The sequence below is a fragment of the Stigmatopora argus genome, chromosome 18, assembly GCF_051989625.1.
Source record: "Stigmatopora argus isolate UIUO_Sarg chromosome 18, RoL_Sarg_1.0, whole genome shotgun sequence".
In the NCBI taxonomy this organism is placed as follows: Eukaryota; Metazoa; Chordata; class Actinopteri; order Syngnathiformes; family Syngnathidae; genus Stigmatopora; species Stigmatopora argus.
Window position 1 is genome coordinate 3,683,440 of NC_135404.1, and position 20,824 is coordinate 3,704,263.

The window sequence follows — 20,824 nt, forward strand, 5'->3', positions numbered from 1 at the left end:
TTGCCACAGAATGTTTCACAGCAAACCTATTGCATCAGTATTTATATTTTCACGAGCAGATCACATTCATTGACTCATCAATTCTCTTATCAACAGTTGTTTGACATAATACCCGGACAATTCATTTCAGTTACTGCACAAACAAAGAGTGGGCAAAGTATGAGCGCGTGTGTTGGGGGGGCTGTATCGTCTGTGTGAATATATGTCAGGTATATCCTTTACAAATCTAAAGCATGGAAGCCCCTATACTCCTCAACAAAAAGGGAGTAAATTAACTAGCAAGTGGTTTGACCTCTATTTTTGTACCAGTAAATGTAGTAGTTTTAATGATAAGACAAAACTATTGAGTCTGCTCTAAATCCCATGGCTCTCTTATCAGCCTTTGTTGGGTAATGGCTGCTACACTACTAAAACAGGTGCTGGGGCGCTTTGCAGCTCCTTTTAAGGCCACTGAACACAGATCAAGCTTTTTTAAGATCTGTCTGAAATCCCCTGGGGCAGCCAAATATGGCATTACACATCAGTTCTTCGGAGTTCCTACACAACGGAAGAATTTCCTACATTTGAAAGGAACAGTCAAAGGTTTGGAACCCTTCATTGTGGTGGTACAATTAATTCTATATGCACTGTTAAGTAATAATGTCTCATGCCACACCAACATTTTCCCGACAACGTGTATGTATATATCACAATAAAAGCCAATTTCTCATATATTTAGACCATGAAAATGTAAGTATCTGTTAGTAGGTCAGTGCTCATTTTACCTATGAAAACTGTTGGGCCCCCAGGACTCGCAACATTAAAAATTTATGGGTCCCAAGAGAAGCGTTTTGGAGAAAAATGTGAGTTGATGGGTCAAACACCATTTAGAAGACATGAGTAAAAACAAACTAAAGATTTTAAAATATGGTGCAGCACAAATTTGCATTTGCAGATTTATGCGTTCCATTCTTTTTCATGTTGCGCCCATCATCAGTATCTTCTTATAACAACCATGGATATAACTTACTAAACATTTTGCTGTTTTTTACTGGGTTTCTTTGTTGGTTTACCTTCAATATGCTTCTTCAAACACATTTGGTTGTACTTTTTTACTTTCTGGCTCATTGTTACTTGATTTCGTATTATCTGACTTGTTACTACCTATACTTAAAAAAATAAACTGCTGATTTGATGTTTTGAACATAACGATAGCACTCTTATTAGGAGGCATTTTTTAAAGCCTTCCCTACTGATCACAACACGTAAATGCAATGCTGCGTGAAAACAAGAATGTGCAGATGACAAGATCACGACAATGAGATTTCAGCTTCAAAGAAGATCACGCGACCTATAAGGTCGCAACAACAATGGCGGACAGGTTTTCAAAATGTTCGCAAGTGATAATGTTTTGCAGATAAACTATGGACGATAGCAAATATATCTATTTCAAATATGTTGCGTTCGATGGAGGCACATTGGTTTGAAATACGAGTCCTTGACAAAAATCCTGTGCCAATTACGCAGGGACGCAAGCAAGCGAGAGAACTGGAGAGTCACTGTTTGCCATCACTCCTTACCTATTTATGAAAAAATAACTTCTAACTTTCCGAAAAGCACCATAATATATCTGTAGGCAATGATTACACTACAAATGGCTATTAAACATAAAGGCACATTTGACGCATTCAGTGGTGAAACCGTAAATAGTAGTCCAAACATGTAAACGGATATTTTTAAGCGTGATCGTGATTTTGACAGCAAAATTGATTAAAAACATTGTTGGCGATTTGTACATCTAATCCAGCACGTATATAAAGGCAACCTGGTAGCCCCATTTTAGCCACTCAAAGGGAAGGAGAAGAATGAAGATCTAATGGTGGGGAGTGAATGTCACAGGTCTTGGTTCACATTAAGTGCTAGTACTTACTTACACCAAGCCAACACACCTGCGGACCTGTCTAGCAGTAAGGGTGCATGCTCCCGGAGTATTTGCTGACGTCGGCGCAACTTCCCCTTTTGTAACAATAATTTGATTTCAAAAAAGTGTTTAGGACAGAAAATTAGGAGAAAGTCATGCATTTTGACATTTAAAAAAAAAACATTAAAAAAATAAAACAATAAATAAGGAATATTTTTGTTTGAAGACAGTCTCTGCGGTAATGTCAAAATTTTAAGACACCTGGGGGTTCATTGGTCAGACAGAAGGTTGCCTTTTTGCTTTGCTTGAATTGTTTTGTAAGGATTTTGTAAGGTGAATGAAGACACTGAAGAAATAATCACCTTTGATGTTAATTCATATATATTTGCCTTTAAATAAAAAAGTTTTACCTGTCTTAAATTCTTCAAAGACAAAATCTCACTCTCCCAGGAAAAATCCATGTATGGCATTCTTTGTTTTGCCGAATGTGTAAATTACATGTATACTTACCATATCCTTAAAATTTTTGTTGTACTACAAGACTAGCATCTGAGCTGAGCTGCTTGCTGTGGCAGGCCATGTGAGGAATGTCTGAGTCTGAGGCATAACTAATGTTTTCTTCAGTGGTCTTTACGGGTTACAACTCCCCATTTTCTCGTACTCTCTGATCCTGGAGCTGTGTGCTCCCAAAAGTTACCAAATAAGGGCATTAGGGGAGGAATGCTGCTTTCAACACAAGAACATCTTCCATTCTATCAATTGTGAAAAGACCCCAGTTCTTACAGCGTTGATTGGTGCAGTTCATATCCCGCTATCTAATGGGAAAAGAATAACAGGTGATGTCATCTATTCCCTGGACTTTTAATCCGCAAAATGATGCAAAAGTTTAATTACCGACAAGGGAGAAGTCACTCCTATAACTATGCCCACTGTGCTACGAGTTAAACAAGCTACGACAAACCAGTATCAGTTAAAATAAAAACCTCATGGAACAAAATTAAAAGTAAGTGGCACTGTGAGACAGTTCGGAAGCCCTGTGTTCTGCTTAGATATGGATGAGAAGGACAAAACAAATTGCATTGATTTTTTGATCGGTCAAATCTTTTGTATAACATCTTTCTAAATATCCTGCATTAAAACGTGGACACTTGTGCCTTATGTTCAAGTGTGACGTGTAATTTTTCTTAAATTTTATTTAATTGGGGTGATGCAGTTTATCGTCGGGGCACGTTATAGTGCAAAATGAATGGTACTTACTGATTCATCAAGGGCAAAACGAAGACAACCATGCTCGTACAGAACAAAAAATCTTCGCTGCCATTTCTGTTTAGGGGGGAAAAATTAGAACATTATCCAAAACAAGGAAACTGACATGTATAAATGTAAAAGGTAGGGCATCGAGTCTAGTGAAATGATTAGAACCATATGAAACTTTAATTACCGTTTCAATGCATACATTACGGAAAACCGGCCTGAGATAAATTACTTCAATATATCATTCTAATATGACCAAAGCACTTACCCGTGATCGCTGCATAGGATTGTCAAAGTCAGTCCCCTCAGGGGCCAAGCATAACCATCCACCATAAATTGGTTTAGCCTGTAAAAATGGCAGAGCAAGAGAAAAGAACAAGAGCTATTTAGGTAATGATTAAAACTTGTTAAGAGTTTATTAAGCTGGGGGGATGGAAGAACGAAAGAGAGCATAAATATGAGAGAAGCCTTTTGGACTCCAGATGTTGCCTTGGCACTAGTAGTGTATTTGAAAGCCACACAAACCAGTGTGATCAACTCAGTTTGATGAAATGTTAAGGACACTTCTTTGTTCAGTAACACTAGAACAAACGAGGACCGGAGTTAGGCACACTGGTGACATTCAAAGAAAATAAATAAAATTATCAGTAACACTAGAACAAACGAGGACCGGAGTTAGGGACACTGGTGATATTCAAAGAAAATAAATAAAAAATATCTCTTGCATCCCTGATAATTGAGTCTTCCCATTTTCTCTTTTGTTGGGAGTCATTTTTGCGTATTTTTTTTGAGTCGCCATTGACAATGCCTCCTAAATATTGACATTCCTCGATATGGTAAATGAGTAGAACACAATTGCGACATAAATGAATATACACTGTGGTGTTGTTTTGTACATAATTCAGCTGGTAGGAACGATTTTAATGTTAATGGACTCTGCTGTGCAGTTAAAATGGAGACTGGAGACACAGGAAGTGAACGCACGTCTCTGGAGATGCGTGTTGTGGCGTGTTCGTAAACCAAGTTCTATCCTGAAAAGACATAAGACTCCGGGTCTCATTTTGAGAAATAAATAGATAAGGAGGATATGCGTGAAAGAGCTCGTGATGCAAATACATTTTTCAAAATTCTCATGAGGTGAAGCGGTCCGAGGTGTAGCGGCTGGATGAAATGAACCAGCATCATGATGGATTTACGCCATAGATACATCTTGATATAAATGAGTGGGTTAAGGACATTTTCAATAAGGCTGCTCTGTGTGCTCAGGTATTTACGAGGCATTTAAAAAAAAAGGCCAGGGAGAATTCACTTGGATCTTTTAGTGGGTCGGCTCGGTGTTGTCTTGCATCTCATAATCGCTTGTTTTGGCCATGTTATTGTCCTTTTGCGTTCATGCTCCGTGTTAGCCTCTATTGCTAACATGCTAAAACCATGTTTCCTTGTCATCGTCTTCTCCTGACTGTTGGTCTGGAACTAGCGTTCATCTCACGACAGCGCCCCCGTTCTCAGTTGTGGTCGGGTGGTGTAATTACAGTTTTAAATTATCAATTTTTTATCGAAACTATTTTATATTATCGTTGACAAAAATTATTTCAGGATAATTATCATTATCGTTTCATTTGCCAGCTCTACTTCAAACTAACATTTGTACTCCCTATTGAAACCATGAATATGGAGGTGAAAATTGTGAATCGGGTACGGCTCATATGCGGAGGCAGCTAATATGCAAGAAAATACAGTAGTTCATTTTATTCTTGGATAATGGTTATAAGCTTTTATTCATACACTACGGGCATGCAATAGCTAAGCAGGATTTTTTTTCTCCCGTCCAATTCATGTTTAAGCTTGTTTAACTCAATAAACCAATGTGTGATTATAGGGAGCATGTGATATTTGGAATCACAGCTATGACATCTAACAGTGTAGAAATGAATCAATAAATCAAACCAAACCATAAATTATGTAGGACTTTTCTTGCTTCATAAAGTTCTTTACATAAATCAAAAACAAAATAGACCATGTTCAGCCCCAATACCAATACTTATCAACACTAGTGTGCAACTCAAATCTTAGCATTAAAAACAGTTGGCGATAACAGCCAAACACAGAAAAACATACCTTCATTACTCTGAGTAAGCCCCAACAATGAAATATTTTTTTTATTTATTTATTCCATAATAGTTCACTGGGGTCAGTATCTCATAACCTAAGTTGAAAAGCAAGCTCTAAGACCTCTACTTCCATTTCCTAAACCCACACTTACTTCCCCTCCATGTGACGCCAGCTCCCACTCATTTAATCCCATTGCATCCCTCTTGGCCTTTACCACCCCTCCCACGTATATGTCGGCTTAAAACAACTCCATCACTGTCCAGCCGCCAGCACACCCCACCCGCCCCATCTCTTTGTGGTGGCAGTGTGATCCCGCAACCTAATCCAAACATGGGCTGCCAAGTTAGAAAAATAGTGACAAAGAGAAAAGGATGGATGCCTTACAAAGTATTTAACTCAGTCTCTTACGTCAGCTGTAATATAAGAACTTCTCCAGGGTGCAGCCGACAGTTCACCTTTGTTTCTAGCATTCTGCCAGATATTATTTAATTTAAAATTTTATCTTTTCCATTTTCAGTGCTCATCCTTTGTACACGACTTTCCTACAAAAGAAAAAGGTATCCGTTCAGTGCTTGTTCTTTGTCGATTTGAATCCTGTGATTCTTTAAACCGGTTTGGTTTTTCAAATGGGGCTAAGTTGGAGCGACGTCACTGGTTCACCATAAAATGTCAGTATGTCATTACATAAGCGTCATGCAAGCCAAGCTGAAAATTATGCACGATCAGCAGTAAAATGCATGGGTACGGCTCCAAAATTTATATTCTTCCAAAAAATGCCTGTAGTTGCCTAAAGAATAAAACGTGTTAAAAAGCCCAGTGTGTTAACACCAGTCATTAATATTAACAGGTCTCTGCTTTGGGCAATTTTGGCTCAAAATTGAGGTCTGCCTGCGAACAGTAAACAGGAAAGGTTGATACATCTTTTTCATGACATCCAAAAAAAACTTTTAAGGACTTTCAAGAGAAAATTCTCAGTTTTCCAATACCAGTATAGGTCATTGCAATGTTATTTGTTTAGATGGAGCAGATAGTGAACCTTTGCACAGGTATGCAAATGTCTTCCTACATACAGACGATATCGTACGACCTCAGGATAGATTTAGTTTGAAAGTTTCCCATTCTGAAACCTGTTTTAACCTGTAAGATCACCAGTGTTGGGTGTAACTAGCTGTACTGCAATAATTATTTTTCTATTAACAAGCAGTGTGACACATTACTTTTCGAAAAATAAAAACCTAATTGTATTACATTTTTTCCTAGAGTTTGGTGATTCACTGGCGAATCAAATTTATAGTCAATGAAGACAGCAAACGAGGCACACGGTAAGAGCCTTGTTGATAATGAAAAATTCGGTATTAACTTTTTAGTAATATGGTCTAAAAATTTTAATACAGCCTGCCTTTTCCCTTCGGGCAAATGCTGTGCATGTGAGCACATGCAGATCCCTTCAGATTTTCAAATTGAAAGCTATAAACCTGTATTGCTTGCACAGAATAAATACTTTATTTTTCAGAGGCATGTGGCATGCTACAGAGAAACGGCCAGCAGGCTGTAAAAAGTTTTGTCAAAAGGTCTTTAGTTTAAAGATCATGAGTAGTTGTAGGGTGTTCTAATAAACACATTTAAATTTGGTTAGTCTTGGTATAAATATTTGCCTCATGTCAGGTGTTGTGGTGTCAGAGTTTCTTTTCTTGGTATATTGTTACTGAGGATCATAAAGGCCTAGGGTGCCACCAGACTACAATACACTGTCCTCCTTGGGGAGATGATGTGACGTGTGAAAACACCAATTCAATGACTTAATTCTGTGTGCTGGTCTGGCATGGTCATGTTGAAAAATTCAAGGTCTTCTCTGGATGGGAGCATTTATTGTTCTAGAACAGGGTTGGGCAAACTATTCCACAAAGGGCAACAGTGGGTGCGGGTTTTATTTCCAAACCATCAGGACAGTTTTTGTTTTGTTTTTTTACCAATCTGGTTTCTTAGAAGTGCATTCAGTGGATTGCAGTCAGGTACATATTGTTTCCTCATTGGTTAAACTGTTTGTGCTGGATTGGTTGGAGCAAAGACCAGGACCCACTAAGGCCCTTGAGGACCGGTTTGTCCACCCCTGTTCTATAACCTGAATCAAAAATACTGCATTGACAGTATTTTTTTTACACACGGGCAAGTTTCCCATGCCACATACCCTCATTCAATCCCTATACCACAGATTGTCACAGATGCAGGCTTCTAAAATCTAATACCTTGGCTTGTCCTCTCTGGTTCTGATGTCATGTCATCCCATTTTTTCATAAAGAACTTTGTACCATGATTCATCGAACAACACCGGCACTATTTGGTCTTGAGAGGGAATTTTCTGAATCTTCGGATTAAGTTATGCACTGTAGGTGATGATAACGTCAAGATCTTTGCATTTTTGTCTCAGGGAAACACCCTATGGGAATGATTGCTCCATTATCTTTCTGCAGAGTAATGGAGCAATTGAGGGGCCACTCTGAGAAGCTCTTTTTATACTCAATCATGTTGCCAATGGACCAAATTAGCAGTAGTGAATCTTTTAGCAGTTCACTAAATCTGCACTATGTGAATTGCACAAATGTGCAATTGACTTTTTCAGCCCCATAGGCTACCTGGTCCATTTTTTAAATTGTCCACACCATAAAATGTCAATCATTCACTCATCTTCTGTGCCACTTATCCTCATGAGAATCGTGTGGGTGCTGGAGCCCACCCCCACTAACTATGAGCAGTAGTTGGTGTACACCTGGGGTGCCCATTACGTAGATCGCCAAGGAACAATTGGTAGATCGCCAAGGTACTATTGGTAGATGGCACGACAATAACATTTTGATCCCTCCCCTCTGTCTATTTCCTTAGCTAGGCTCTTATGAATTTGGCATGTGTGCAGTAAGATTTAGCGTGAATCGAGTGGATTTTCACCCCCGTTCCCTGCCGCTCCCATATATGTTGATAGCGTAGCGTCTAATGCAAGGTATATCATTACATAATTGCTGAGCTATGTCAGTGGCCTGTAAAAAAGATAGATCGTGGAAGGTTAACTCCTTGAAAAGTAGATCTTGAAGCAAAAAAGTTTGAACACCCTAGCAGTAAGTCATGTCAAAAGCCCATTTTCTACGGCTTCATCATCTGGGATCAAATACAAGACACACCACAGCCGAAAACTAATGATCACGGAGTGAATGAACGACTCAAGACACCTTTACTGATGTCTGTATTTGCCCCAACTAAAATTGTTGCTTCTTTCCCTCCAGTTAGCTTGCAGATTTAAGAATGATCATCTTATTGTAATGACACGTACCGAGCTGATAGCAACCAACTCTACCTCCATACCCTCCACGTATTAGGAGAAATAGAATACATGCTTTTAGATTTTCATTCATGTGTTACTTGACAATTTTTCACTACACCAAATGCAAAGACAGTGCAGTTCAACATTTGGAATCGGCATTAAATTTATTTAGCAATATTGGAAAAATACTGTATATCAATCCATGCAACGAGAAACAACATATATGAAGAAAAACATTTTGACTGGTTCGTTAGAAAAGCAGTAAAAGTAAATGTCAAATTCTTTAAATTAGCACAGACGACAATGTTGAATTAAAAAGGTTCGAAATAATCTAAACGAACTCATACCTGTGTTAAATCCTGATCCGTCAAAAGATGCAACTCCCGAGGTTTGAAGCAGTTCTGACATTTGCTTTTGTTGAAAAAGTTCGCCTGGAATTTCCTACAGGAATTTTCTTTAGCGGTAGACATCGCTGTTGATCTGTCCGATCTTCTGTGGGTGACTTTAATCAGCAGTGTAATTGTAATCCTGCTGTTTACTTCTCTCTTTTCTACTCCAATTTCGGAAACGACCCGATGCTCCCATGCGTTTTCCAAAAACAATGACCGGCCTTTTAATTCTAAATAGTTGTTATTAAAATGTTCTCTGCTAGTTTGCTCGTACCCAATTCCCTTTCCCCTGAAAAAATAGGTGCCATCAAGCCACCCTGATCATCACTCAATCAGCGATGAATGTTTGCCAGTCAATGACTCACGACCACAAAGCCGAGCGATAGAGGGGCTAATATCCTGTTAGCTCGCCAGAGGGTCCCCAGATCAATAATGTGATGGCGTAAACCACAAAAACGAAGTTAGAACACTGGTCTAGCCATTAGACCTGTGCGAGATCACGTGCAACGGGCAACACAAAACTTGAGCGTTAATACGTAGATTTAAAAAAGCCTTGTGGTTGAACCGCAGGTTATTATCCCAGTTGCAGGCGTTGGTCCATGCGAAGTTCATCCAGATCTGCCTTGCTAAGCTAACGGCTAGCCAGCCAGCTTGCTTGCAGATACGCTAATGCTAAAGAGATAACGTCCCGTTCGGCGTTTTCACTATGGATTAAAAAAAGACATGTTCACAAACATCAAACAGTCCGACGCCTTTACTTTTCAATATAAAAAAAAAATGTCGACATGCAAAAACAACAGCGCGCAGCTAGTTACTGGTCGGAAAACAAGTGTTTTAGGAATGATTCCCTAACTAGCTTGGCTAGCACAAATGGGTTTATTTTCTTCTTTCCCAAAGGGAGTGAGGGGGTTGAGATAGAGCAACATGGCTCAAAAGCCTGGAATGCCAGGAGATCTCGCGAGATTGTCCCAATGTCGCCATCCAGAGACGTAACATAGTACAGCATCGTCATTGAGTAACAATTATATTGGGATATCATATTATTTTGTTTGTATTCTATTGTTATATTTATTATATGTATTTTATTTATATTATATTGTTATATTTATTATATGTATTTTATTTTATATTATATTGTTATATTTATTATATGTATTTTATTTTATATTCTATTGTTATATTTATTATATGTAATTTATATTATATGTATTTTATTTTATATTCTATTGTTATATTTATTATATGTAATTTCTATTATATTATATGTATTTAATTTTATATTCTATTGTTATATTTGTTATATGTAATTTATATTATATTACATTACATTATATTATATTTTATTATATTGTATTATATATTATCATGTATCCATATCTTTTCATCATCTCTTATTCTCACTGCGCTGAAGAAAAAGCCTTCCATAAGTAAATCATACTCTATTAAGTGTGCTTTAATTGTGTTTAAATTACATCCAAAAGCTCAATAGTAATTTAAGAAATTAATTTCTACCACCAGCCGCCGCCTGACTGTAGACTGTAGAGGTTTACTCGCCTGACTTCGGTGCGGGCAGGCGCGGAATCGATTCTCGCTGGTGGGGTTATGATTCTGAGTGCGGATGGTCGTTTGTCTCTCTGTGTGCCCTACGGCTGACTGGCGACCAGTCCAGGGTGTAGTCTGCCTTTTGCCCGAAGTCAGCTGGGATAGGACCTAGCAACCCCAGCAACTCTTATGTAGATCTGCGGTATTGACGATGAATCAATTAAATGAATTTCTATCTCCCTCCCCCATCTAGTATATAGCAATAAACCACCATATATTCATTTATTAATTCCGGAGAGCGGCACGTCGTTCTCACAGTTCTGGGGTTGAGGGTAGTGGTGCGTCGGTCTCACAGTTCTAGAGTCGAGGGTTTGATACCAGGTGGGTCCTCACTGTGTGGAGTTTCCATGTTCTCCCCGGCCTTACGTGGGTTTTCTGAAGTACTCTGGTTTAGTCCCACAGCCCAAAAACATGTATGTATTATAAACATATTAGTATAAATCATAAACATATTATAGATATAAAAGAGTTTTTCTATACAGACATCCATCTATATCTTAATCAGTAGTATTCCTATTTTAAAACCATTCAAGAACTATTCATTATGCAAATGTCTGGATCATTTGAAAACAGCTCCAATCTATTCGTGTCCTCAGCTACAGAAGGGAACTGCCTTAATGCTGGCAACAAGGCAGCATACTTCAGATAGCTACTGTGCACCATATCTGAGTATTCATGGCTGACACCACCAATGGCTATTAAAAGCAACAGGTTCCACTGTACACCAGAGGCTCAGAAAGAAAAGCAGGGCGGCATGAATGGATGGTGGCTGTGGAGTGAGGAGAAAGGTTGCTGTTACCTAACCGAATCTGGAAAAAACTGCCATCAGGCCTAATCAAGGATAATCTTCTTGTACTGTACTGTGAGTGAACCAAGAATAACAAGGATTACAGGTGTGTGTACGTGTGTGTGCGTGTGTGTGCGTGTGCGCGCGTGTTTGTGCGTGTGTGTGTGCGTGTGTGTGTGCGTGTGCGCGCGTGTTTGTGTGTGTGTGTGTGTGTGTGTGTGTGTGTGTGTGTGTGTGTCTGTGTATGTATGTGGGCTGGGTTTTTAGAGTGCTTATACTTGAGCTTCACAAACTGCCTAACCCATCCACATCCAATCATGTGGAAGTCCAAATAAGGAAAGTTGAGGTTATCATGAATTCAATGTTACGTGTGTGAAAAATCTAAAGCATGTCTAATTAGTGAATTGAGACAACTATGTTATTCCGCTAAGTGATCATGAGATATCTAATAACAGTATTTAAGTTGGGGTGCAGCACAAAGCACTGGAGCAACAGCTTGTCTAGAATATATTTAGCTGTTATCAAGCTTTGTTATCATACGATTCTTGCATTACAATATGAAAAGACAGAGTATATTATAACAAACTACACATTAACAGTAGCAATAGCATGTCCAGTCTACAACATTAAAAAAAATTAACAGAATACATGCTACAGTCCTCAAACAGAAGGGTTTCAAACTGCACCATCGTTAAGTTGGTGCACGAACAAAGAATATTTATAGCAAGGTAGGTTCACACAAAGATTAAAAAAGCCAAGCTCCCTCTAAAACATAAATAAAATAAAATAAAAATATCCAAGTTGAGAGGTGCAGGAAAATATTTATTGTCAAGACTATCGCACCTTTTTCAACATCGATTTAAATGAGAAAATCTCGATTTAACCATTGAGAAGAGTGTTAGAACTATTTTCCAAAAACACATTACTTTAATATCTCTTGAAAAGAAATGAAAACTTAATGGAAAATTGAAATGAACTTCTTATCCATGACTCCTTTAATCTAACAGTGCTCCACTGCATGTGTATCATGATCTCTTAACAAGTTCAAACACTTTGCCAAGAGCTGACCATTTGGAATGAGTGCTTCTGACCGATTGATCATGCAGTTATAGACATCATTTACTATATATTGATCATTAGAGACCCTTACTACTGTATTCTCATAGCAATTGTTGATGAAAAATAATCCATAATTATCTCACGACCTAGGTAAAATATGATATAGCCATTACCAAACACAAATACTGTTGGCCGAAATGATGGAGAATCATATGCACATGCTTTTCACACTTAACTTTTAGACACTGTCCTTGGAATTTTGTGTGTCCATCAACTGTCGTTAGTGTACGGTAGATAACCAACAGTCACACTTTAGAAGACTAAACTGGATAACTCTTTTGTCAGCACTTGTTTTATTCTTACAGTGTGACCTCCTCCCTCTTTTTCAGACTATGGCTCTACCTTCTGTGATGGTATTGCCCCTGCTGATTGTTATCGCGGCAGGGATATACTACATCTACAATGAGGTCATGCATTTCATGGCTAAGTCTTTAGTACGGAACCAAGTTGTGGTGATTACAGATGCCGTGTCTGGTGTAGGAACTGGTAAAAAAATGTCATTATATAAAAAGTTCTAGTTTGTGTGTTTTATGTCATTGTTATTTATGAGAATTGTGTTCTCCAAATAATACGTATAATTCAATGCTTTAACTTATCCGTCCAATTTCAACAGTGGTTATCCTCATGTGGGTCAAGTGGGTGCTGGATCTTTTCCCTGTAGGTGGGGGTCACCCTGAATTGGTTGCCAGACATACATGCAAACCAGTGGCGGTCCGTGAATTTTCTCGTAGCGCCTTCAACGAATCAATCCAACCCTCAAAAACTATTTTATGGCTATAAAACCTCGACTGCACTGGAGCTTTTCAGATATCAGAACTTGGCCCACAATTGAAATATTATTTAGGAATATAGCCATATTTTACTCATCAAAAATAATTTTTAACTTTACACAATATCCATCCTCCTTTCTTTCTTCCTTCTTTTCTATCGCCATCGAAGCTAATGCTGAAAGTCGATCCTGTCCTGTCGTATTTCTGGCATAGTCCGTCTTGAAAATGGCTTTAAATCAACACAACAATATATTTGCTTGTGCAGCTTGCTCCAGATACAGTTTGGTAGCTCTGGCCAATCACTGGCCAATCATAGTTGGTGAAAGCGATGACGTATCCCTACGCCTGCGAGAAGGCAATGACATATCCCTACGCCTGCGACAAGGCATTGTGGTGTTGCCAACTCGAAATCTGATTGGTTAAAGCAACAGTCTTATCGACGCTTGTTTAATGCAGTAGAGCCCGCAGAACTGATTGTGAAGGCCTTGTGGCAGATTTTTGACCCTGGCAACAAATAATGGCTGAAATGTGATTGGTTAAATGCTTCAATATGAAAACACACTTCAGGAAGCAGTGCAACCAGGGGGAAAAGCAATGAAAGGAAGCTAGCAGACAATTTTGAATTATTTAATAAGTATTGATGGACAAAATATAATATATGATTCAGATATTTCTTAGGCCAGCAGAGAAGGCCTTGAAGGCCCTGACGGCCCGCCACTGATGCAAACACATATGGACAATTGAATCATCCTACCATACATGTTTTTGGAATGTGGGAGGAAATTGAAGTACCCGGAGAAAACACATTCACAAACAAGGAGAACATGCCAACTCCACACAGGACGGCCGTAGCTTGAGATTGAACTCTTGATCTCAGAATTGTGAGGCGCAAATGTCAAACCCTCATCACCTTGTATACAATGCTTTGCTGATATCTTCAAATCAAGGAGTTTTCCACTACTTTTATTAACACAAAGTTCACATTAAGGGCAACTACATATTTAATTGGAATTTAACCGACATACATGACTCTTACCATCTCAAAACCATTGACTCTTAAATATTTATCTTTGTCAACCCTGCCTGTTGTTTTCCAGAGTGTGCTCATCTCTTCCATAAAGGCGGGGCCAGGCTCATCCTGTGTGGAACCAACTGGGATAAACTGGAGTCTCTGTACGACTCATTGACAAATGATGCTGACCCTAGTGAGGTGAGGCAAATAGATTTCTGATTTGATTCCGGTCAATTTTTGTGTGATTCCTAGCTGATGCAACACATTTGATCTCATGTTGGAAATTTGGGGTTGAAGGATACAGGTAATAACATTCAAGTTGAGGATTCAAGCAACAATAACTTCAGCCAAATGGGTTGTGTCCTTGTTTTCATCATATTCCCCCCTCTTTCCCCATTTCCCCAATCACCACTTCCTACTCTGAATAACACAATAGCAGGACATCCTCTGCGACAGCAAGCTGTCCTTTATGTACAGTATCATTTGCACGGACCTACATAACAGATGTTTCATAAACAATGGTCACAAAAATTTGATTCGGTTTGCTTGAAAGTTATATACTTTTTCCTCCAAGTTTTTTTTACATTTCACTTCATATACACCCACATGTTGCACTCTAGACACTTCCGTATAAATGATAAAGTATAATTTATGGTCTCAGTGTTTTGTGAACTATATAATCTAATCTTCATTCATTCATTCATTCATTAATGACGTTACTTATTATTCACTACTTTTTATCCTCACGAGGATCATGATGATGTTGAAGCCTATTCCAGGTAACTATGGGCAGCAGGCGGGATACACTTTGAACTTCGAGTAGAGGCAGAGAGAGACAGAGACAGAGAGACAGATAGAGACGGATAGAGACAGAGAGACAGATAGAGACGGATAGAGACAGAGAGAGAGACACACAGAGAGAGACATATGCAGAGAGAGACAGAGACAGAGAGACAGATAGAGACAGATAGAGACAGAGAGAGAGACAGAGAGAGAGACATAGGCAGAGAGAGACAGAGACAGATAGAGACAGAGAGAGAGACAGACAGAGAGGGAGAGAGAGAGAGAGAGAGAGAGAGAGAGAGAGAGAGAGAGAGAGAGAGACAGAGACAGAGACAGAGAGGGAGAGACAGAGAGAGACAGAGAGAGACAGAGAGAGACAGAGAGAGACAGAGAGAGACAGAGAGAGACAGAGAGAGACAGAGAGAGAGACAGAGAGAGAGACAGAGAGAGACAGAGAGAGACAGAGAGAGACAGAGAGAGACAGAGAGAGACAGAGAAAGACAGAGAGAGACAGAGAGAGACAGAGAGAGACAGAGAAAGACAGAGAGAGACAGACAGAGAGAGACACAGAGAGAGAGAGAGCGAGAGAGAGACAGAGCGAGACAGAGCGAGACAGAGCGAGACAGAGAGACTGAGAGAGACAGACATAGAGAGACAGAGCGAGACAGAGAGGGACAGAGAGAGACAGAGAGAGACAGAGAGACAGACAAAAAGACAGAGAGAGAGAGAGAGAGAGAGAGAGAGAGAGACTAAAAGACAGCGAGAGAGAGAGAGAGAGAGAGAGAGAGAGAGAGAGAGAGAGAGAGAGAGAGAAAGAGACAGAGAGAGTGAGACAGAGACAGAGAGACAGAGGCAGAGAGAGACTGAGTGACAGACAGAGAGAGACCGAGGCAGAGAGAGACAGAGATGTATGTCAAAATAAATGTTATTGTGTAAGGCTCAAATCATTGTGTTTTGTGTGTCAACGTTTATTTTCTCTCTTCTGTTTAGAGTTAATACCAGCCTGGTGAAAAGTGGTTAGTGTATCAGCCTCACAGTCCTAAGATCGAGGGTTTGATCTCAGATCGGGACCTTCCTGTATGTAGTTTGCATGTTTCCCCCATGCTTGCATTCTCCGGGTACCCCGGTTTCCTCCCACATTCCAAAAAACATGCAAGGTAGGTTGGTTGAACACTCTAAATTGCCCCTATGTATGACTGTAAGCGTGAATGGCTGTCCATCTTCTTGTGCTCTGTGATCTACTGGCCACCAATCCGGGGTGTCCCCTGCCTGGTGCTCATAGTTAGGCTCAACACCCCCCACTACCCTTGTGAGAATGAGCGGTACAGAAAAGGAATTATTGAATGTTTAGATTTAAGGTGGCACAGGTATTTGACATGCTGACAGTAAACACCCTAGGACAGTATATCAAGTATAACTACTATTTAGTATCTTTTTGTTTTTGTTTTTTTACAGACATTTGCTCCCAAACTAGTAATTCTGGACTTTAGTGACATGGAAAGCCTGGAGGACGTTTCGGCTGAAGTTGTGGACTGTTATGGGTGTGTGGATGTATTAATTTGTAACAGCAGCATGAAACTCAAGGCTCCAGTGCAAAGTGTGTCCCTGGAACTTGACAAAAACATCATGGATATCAATTACTTTGGCCCAACAACCTTGACCAAAGGTGGGGTGCATATATCCTGGAGAATTTCAATACCAAATTGCTTACTGCAAAGTGAATTGCGGAGATCTTCTCATTGATCTTTTTAAAATTTCATTTTATTTAATACTCTTGCAGGTATTCTTCCTACTATGATTCCTAGAAGATCAGGACAAATCATTTTGGTCAACAGCATTCAAGGTAGACTGGCTGTCCCCTTCAGAAGCTCCTGTGAGTTGAAACACTTGCAACCTACTGTATATGATATAATGTAGGCTTCTGCCATATGGTGGGCTGTGCTTTTGGTAGCTGGGGATTCAGTCTTGTAAGTTCTGACACATCAATACAAAGACGAAAATACAGTAATAGATTTATTATTAATACACTTTAATCAAAACAGGGAGACATCATTAACATACTCTGGCTACAACTAGCAAGGAAAATCACTCCCAACTTGCCCTCGTCCAGGACGATTCTAAAGAAACGGCATCTTCCTCTGTCAATTTAGTCGGCGCATAATCAAAACATTTGAGGTAATCTGATTCAAACAATTGCATAAGCTAACCGAATAACACCATTAAGGTCAAAAAACAACTGCTCATATTAGATCGAAAACCAAAAACACCTGCGTAAGAATTTGCACAAGCATACAAGGTGACCCGAGCGGATCAGAAACCAAAACAACTGCGTAAGAATTTGCACGAATAAGCATAATAATTTCTTTATAAGGTAAACAGAGCGACCGTATTTTTAAACAATAATGCGAGTATTTTCGGAAGTTGATTCGATTATCGCCTTCTGCCGGAATCCAAGTCAAAGCAATTTAAGAGTCCCTTGTAGATCTTCATTGCCAACTCAGATCAACAGTCTTGGCCTGGAACATGGTGTCCTGTTCAGTCAATAGTCCTGAAAACAATTAACTGACCTCCAAAGCAGCTGTGGGGGGAAAGTGTCCTCACAAATTAAATTATAACTTCATTACCTATTAAATGCTTAATGAACATATAGTAACATCCCAGAATAAACCCAACATACAGCACGGCAAATTATTGTCATTTCATTTTAATTTAAACAAAGTAAAACTGGTATTGTTAGGGATTGCTTCTGTTTTTTTCTCTTCCCCTTGTGTGACCTGTCCCGGTTATTCCTGTCCTGCTCGCTGCCTTTCGTGTGACCCAGGTGTTTTTGATTGTCTCCTCAACCCTTCTGTCTATTTAAACCCAGTGTATTTGTCAGTCCTTGTCAGATTGTCTGGTTTTCTCCCGTGCCTAGTGTTCATGTATGTCTCCCAGACTCCCAGTACTCTTCGTGTCTTCTATATAAGGTTTGGTTTGTTTGTTTCAATCCTTAGTTTGTCACTTTCTCTGGTTTTGAAGTCTTTGTTGTTTTTGAGAACGTTCTATGTTATTAAATTTTCATTAGTGCACCCTCCCTCCCTGTGTCTGCCTGTTTTCCTCCATTTGGGTCCAATGAATAATTGTAAAAAAAACAAGCTTTGCTTTTCACAACTGTCAGAGAATGAATGCCAGTCCTTTGGGGATAAATTGAAGTATGATTTGGAAAGAAACAGCCTTGGCAAAATAGTTGTAACTTGAGTTGTTGCATGCTACAAGTGAAGAATCAATGAATGTGTTTTTGTTTGTACCAATTAGATGCTGCTTCTAAGCATGCGGTGCAGGCCTTCTTTGACTGCCTCCGGGCTGAGTTAGAGGAGTATGGGATCACTGTGAGCACTGTCAGTCACACTTTCATCGATGCCAATGTTACTCCATCTTCCGAGAAGCCCGACTCCAAAGTGAACAGCTTGGCTTCGTGTGAGTAAAAAAAGTGGGCGCTATGTGATGACAGTAAAGTAATTTTTGTTTTGTTTTATATTTATATACATAGAGACATAATATTTATGTCTAAAATGCCTTTCCTATTCCTGCATCCTCACCCTCTTGCTACTGTGACAACGAAATTTCCCGAATACGGGATGAATAAAGTTATCCAATCCCTGGAATAACGCGATTAATGTAGACTAGACATGGTCGCGATAAACGAAAAACCACGAAGTAGGAGCACCTCTATTATAGCTACCTTCCTTTTTTTTACCTTCAGTGCTGAGTCCTAGTAGCAAGCAGAAGACAGGGGATTGGCTTCCGCTTACGAGTTTCAGCATGGATTTTAACATTTTTCTGAACTTAAAAAAATAAGAAAATTAAAAAATCCACAAAGCCGCAAAAGTTGCGATATTTGAGGGATTACTGTAGTATGTTCTGTCATCTAAATGGTAGTGTTGACGTTCACTCGACAGACTTTGGATGGATGTTTTTGGAATGAGGGGGGGAAACTGGAGTACCCGAAGGAAACCCATTCAGGCCTGGGGAGAACATGTAAACTCCACACAGGTGGACCGACCTGAACCCAGGACCCCAGAGCTGTGAGGCCGATGCGCTAAACACTCAACCGCCAGGCCGCCTATGGTCAGTTGTGCCGCAGGAAATTACCTGCCAAGAATTCATACATCGAGGTGGCCCAGCGGATGAGTGGTTAGCGGGTCGGCCTCACATTGGGGGACCCAGGGTTCAAATTCAGGTCAGTCCACCTTTGTGGAGTTTGCATGTTCTTCCTGCGTGGGTTTTCTCTGAATACTCTGGTTTCCTCCCACATTCCAAAGACATGCATGGTAGGCTGATTGGACACACTAAATTGCCCCTAGGTATGAGTGTAAGTGTGAATGGTGGTTTGTCTCCTTGTGCCCTGTGATTGGCTGGCCACCAATTCAGGGTGTCCCCCGCCTCTGGCCTGAAGTCAGCTGGGATAGGCTCCAGCACCCACCGCGACCCTAGTGAGGATAAAGCGGCTCAGAAAATGAGATGAGCATTCATACATTGCAATATTCTAAGAGAAAATTGTAAGATGAAAAATTGAAATATGATGAACAATATCTCCATATTGTAATATTACAAGATTAAATGTGTTTTATTGCTTATTTTTAATGTTACGTGAACTGGACATTAAATTCCGAGAATAAAATTGGTAGATCACTTATTTTTACATCACGTGAAACGGAAGTTGTTTGTGTTCCCCGAACCTAAACGTTTGGGAACATAAAGTCAATGTGAACAATTAGTTATTCAAATATTTTTTATATGTTTCTTTGATTTGTGTTAATAAAACTTTGATGAGAATTCATATTATAAATACAGGTGATAACAGTTTAATTAGAATTTCAGATGGTGGTGTGCCTTGAGATTTTTGCAATGCAAAAAGTTTGTCGCAGCTAACAAAAAACTGTTGGGTAACACTGATCTGTAGTACATAGTGATACTTAATTATTTCCAAATGCAAAATGTATTTTAAGGTTTTTTTCCATTCCATCTAGTTGTTGCAAGCCAGCTGACCTACGGGGTGAATCCTGCAGTCCTGGCCAATGAGATTATGCAAACAGTGAACAGGAAGAGGAAGGAGGTTGTGCTGGCCCACCCCATCCCCAGAGTGGCAGTCTACCTCCGAGCTTTCTTACCCTCTTTCCTATTTGCTGTACTGGGTGCTGGAGTGAAAGACTCTGTCTTAGCCGAGCAGATGTAGTAACTGAGAGCAAAGGAAAACCACAAAAGGAACAATGAAGCATGGTTGTTTCTGTTTTTTTTTCCGACTGAATTTTAAGTTGATCATGATTATTGGAAAAAGATCATTTGAGAAATTGTTGAACACTGCACTCTTCTGAACAAATATTAAAAATGGATGTATGCAATACGTACTTTTCATAATTTGTTGGGGCACCAATTAACACACCAAAGGAATAGGATGAGCTATGTGTATGACTGGTATCAGTGTTTGGTCTGCATTGCCAGCAATAAGTCAGATTTGTTTCCACTGAGGGTTGGGCCATAACTACATTATAACATTTTCATTGAAAATTAGTACAAGAACAATTAAAATGTATTCATTAATTTTGTGAACTGGTTATGCTCACAAGTGTCCTGGGTGGGCCTATCCCACCTAACTACGAGCACGAGGCAGGGGACACCATGAATTGGTGGCCAGCCAATCGCAGGGCACATATGGATGAACAACAATTCACTCTCACACTCGTACCATGGGTAATTTAGAGTGTTCAACCAGCCTACCATGCCTACCCGGAGTACCTGGAGAA

At 39.6% G+C, this 20,824-nt stretch overlaps 2 protein-coding genes across 8 annotated transcripts in view; one reads left to right on the plus strand and one right to left on the minus strand.

Moving 5' to 3' along the window:
• The window catches only part of mprip (myosin phosphatase Rho interacting protein), a 48,094-nt gene extending 38,173 nt beyond the window's left edge, over positions 1 to 9,921 (minus strand). For 4 of the 7 annotated variants that reach the window (XM_077625208.1, XM_077625207.1, XM_077625203.1 and 1 more), the window contains exons 1-3: positions 8,927 to 9,921; positions 3,423 to 3,500; positions 3,158 to 3,223 (exon numbers count right to left, since the gene is read on the minus strand). In XM_077625208.1, the coding sequence (XP_077481334.1) occupies positions 3,158 to 3,223; positions 3,423 to 3,500; positions 8,927 to 9,049 (267 nt within the window). In that variant the 5' untranslated portion in view covers positions 9,050 to 9,921. The remainder of the gene's footprint in view (positions 1 to 3,157; positions 3,224 to 3,422; positions 3,501 to 8,926) is intronic. The other 3 variants (XM_077625206.1, XM_077625204.1, XM_077625210.1) reach the window with 2 other exon arrangements.
• Positions 9,922 to 11,319: 1,398 nt separating this feature from the next.
• dhrs7cb (dehydrogenase/reductase (SDR family) member 7Cb) lies at positions 11,320 to 20,422 on the plus strand. The gene is made up of 7 exons (XM_077626063.1): positions 11,320 to 11,463; positions 12,806 to 12,962; positions 14,344 to 14,456; positions 16,497 to 16,707; positions 16,822 to 16,914; positions 18,336 to 18,497; positions 20,051 to 20,422. Exons 2-7 carry the CDS (start codon positions 12,809 to 12,811, stop codon positions 20,254 to 20,256), a joined length of 939 nt encoding a protein of 312 aa, XP_077482189.1. The 5' UTR covers positions 11,320 to 11,463; positions 12,806 to 12,808; the 3' UTR covers positions 20,257 to 20,422.
• The last annotated feature ends 402 nt before the right edge of the window (positions 20,423 to 20,824 follow it).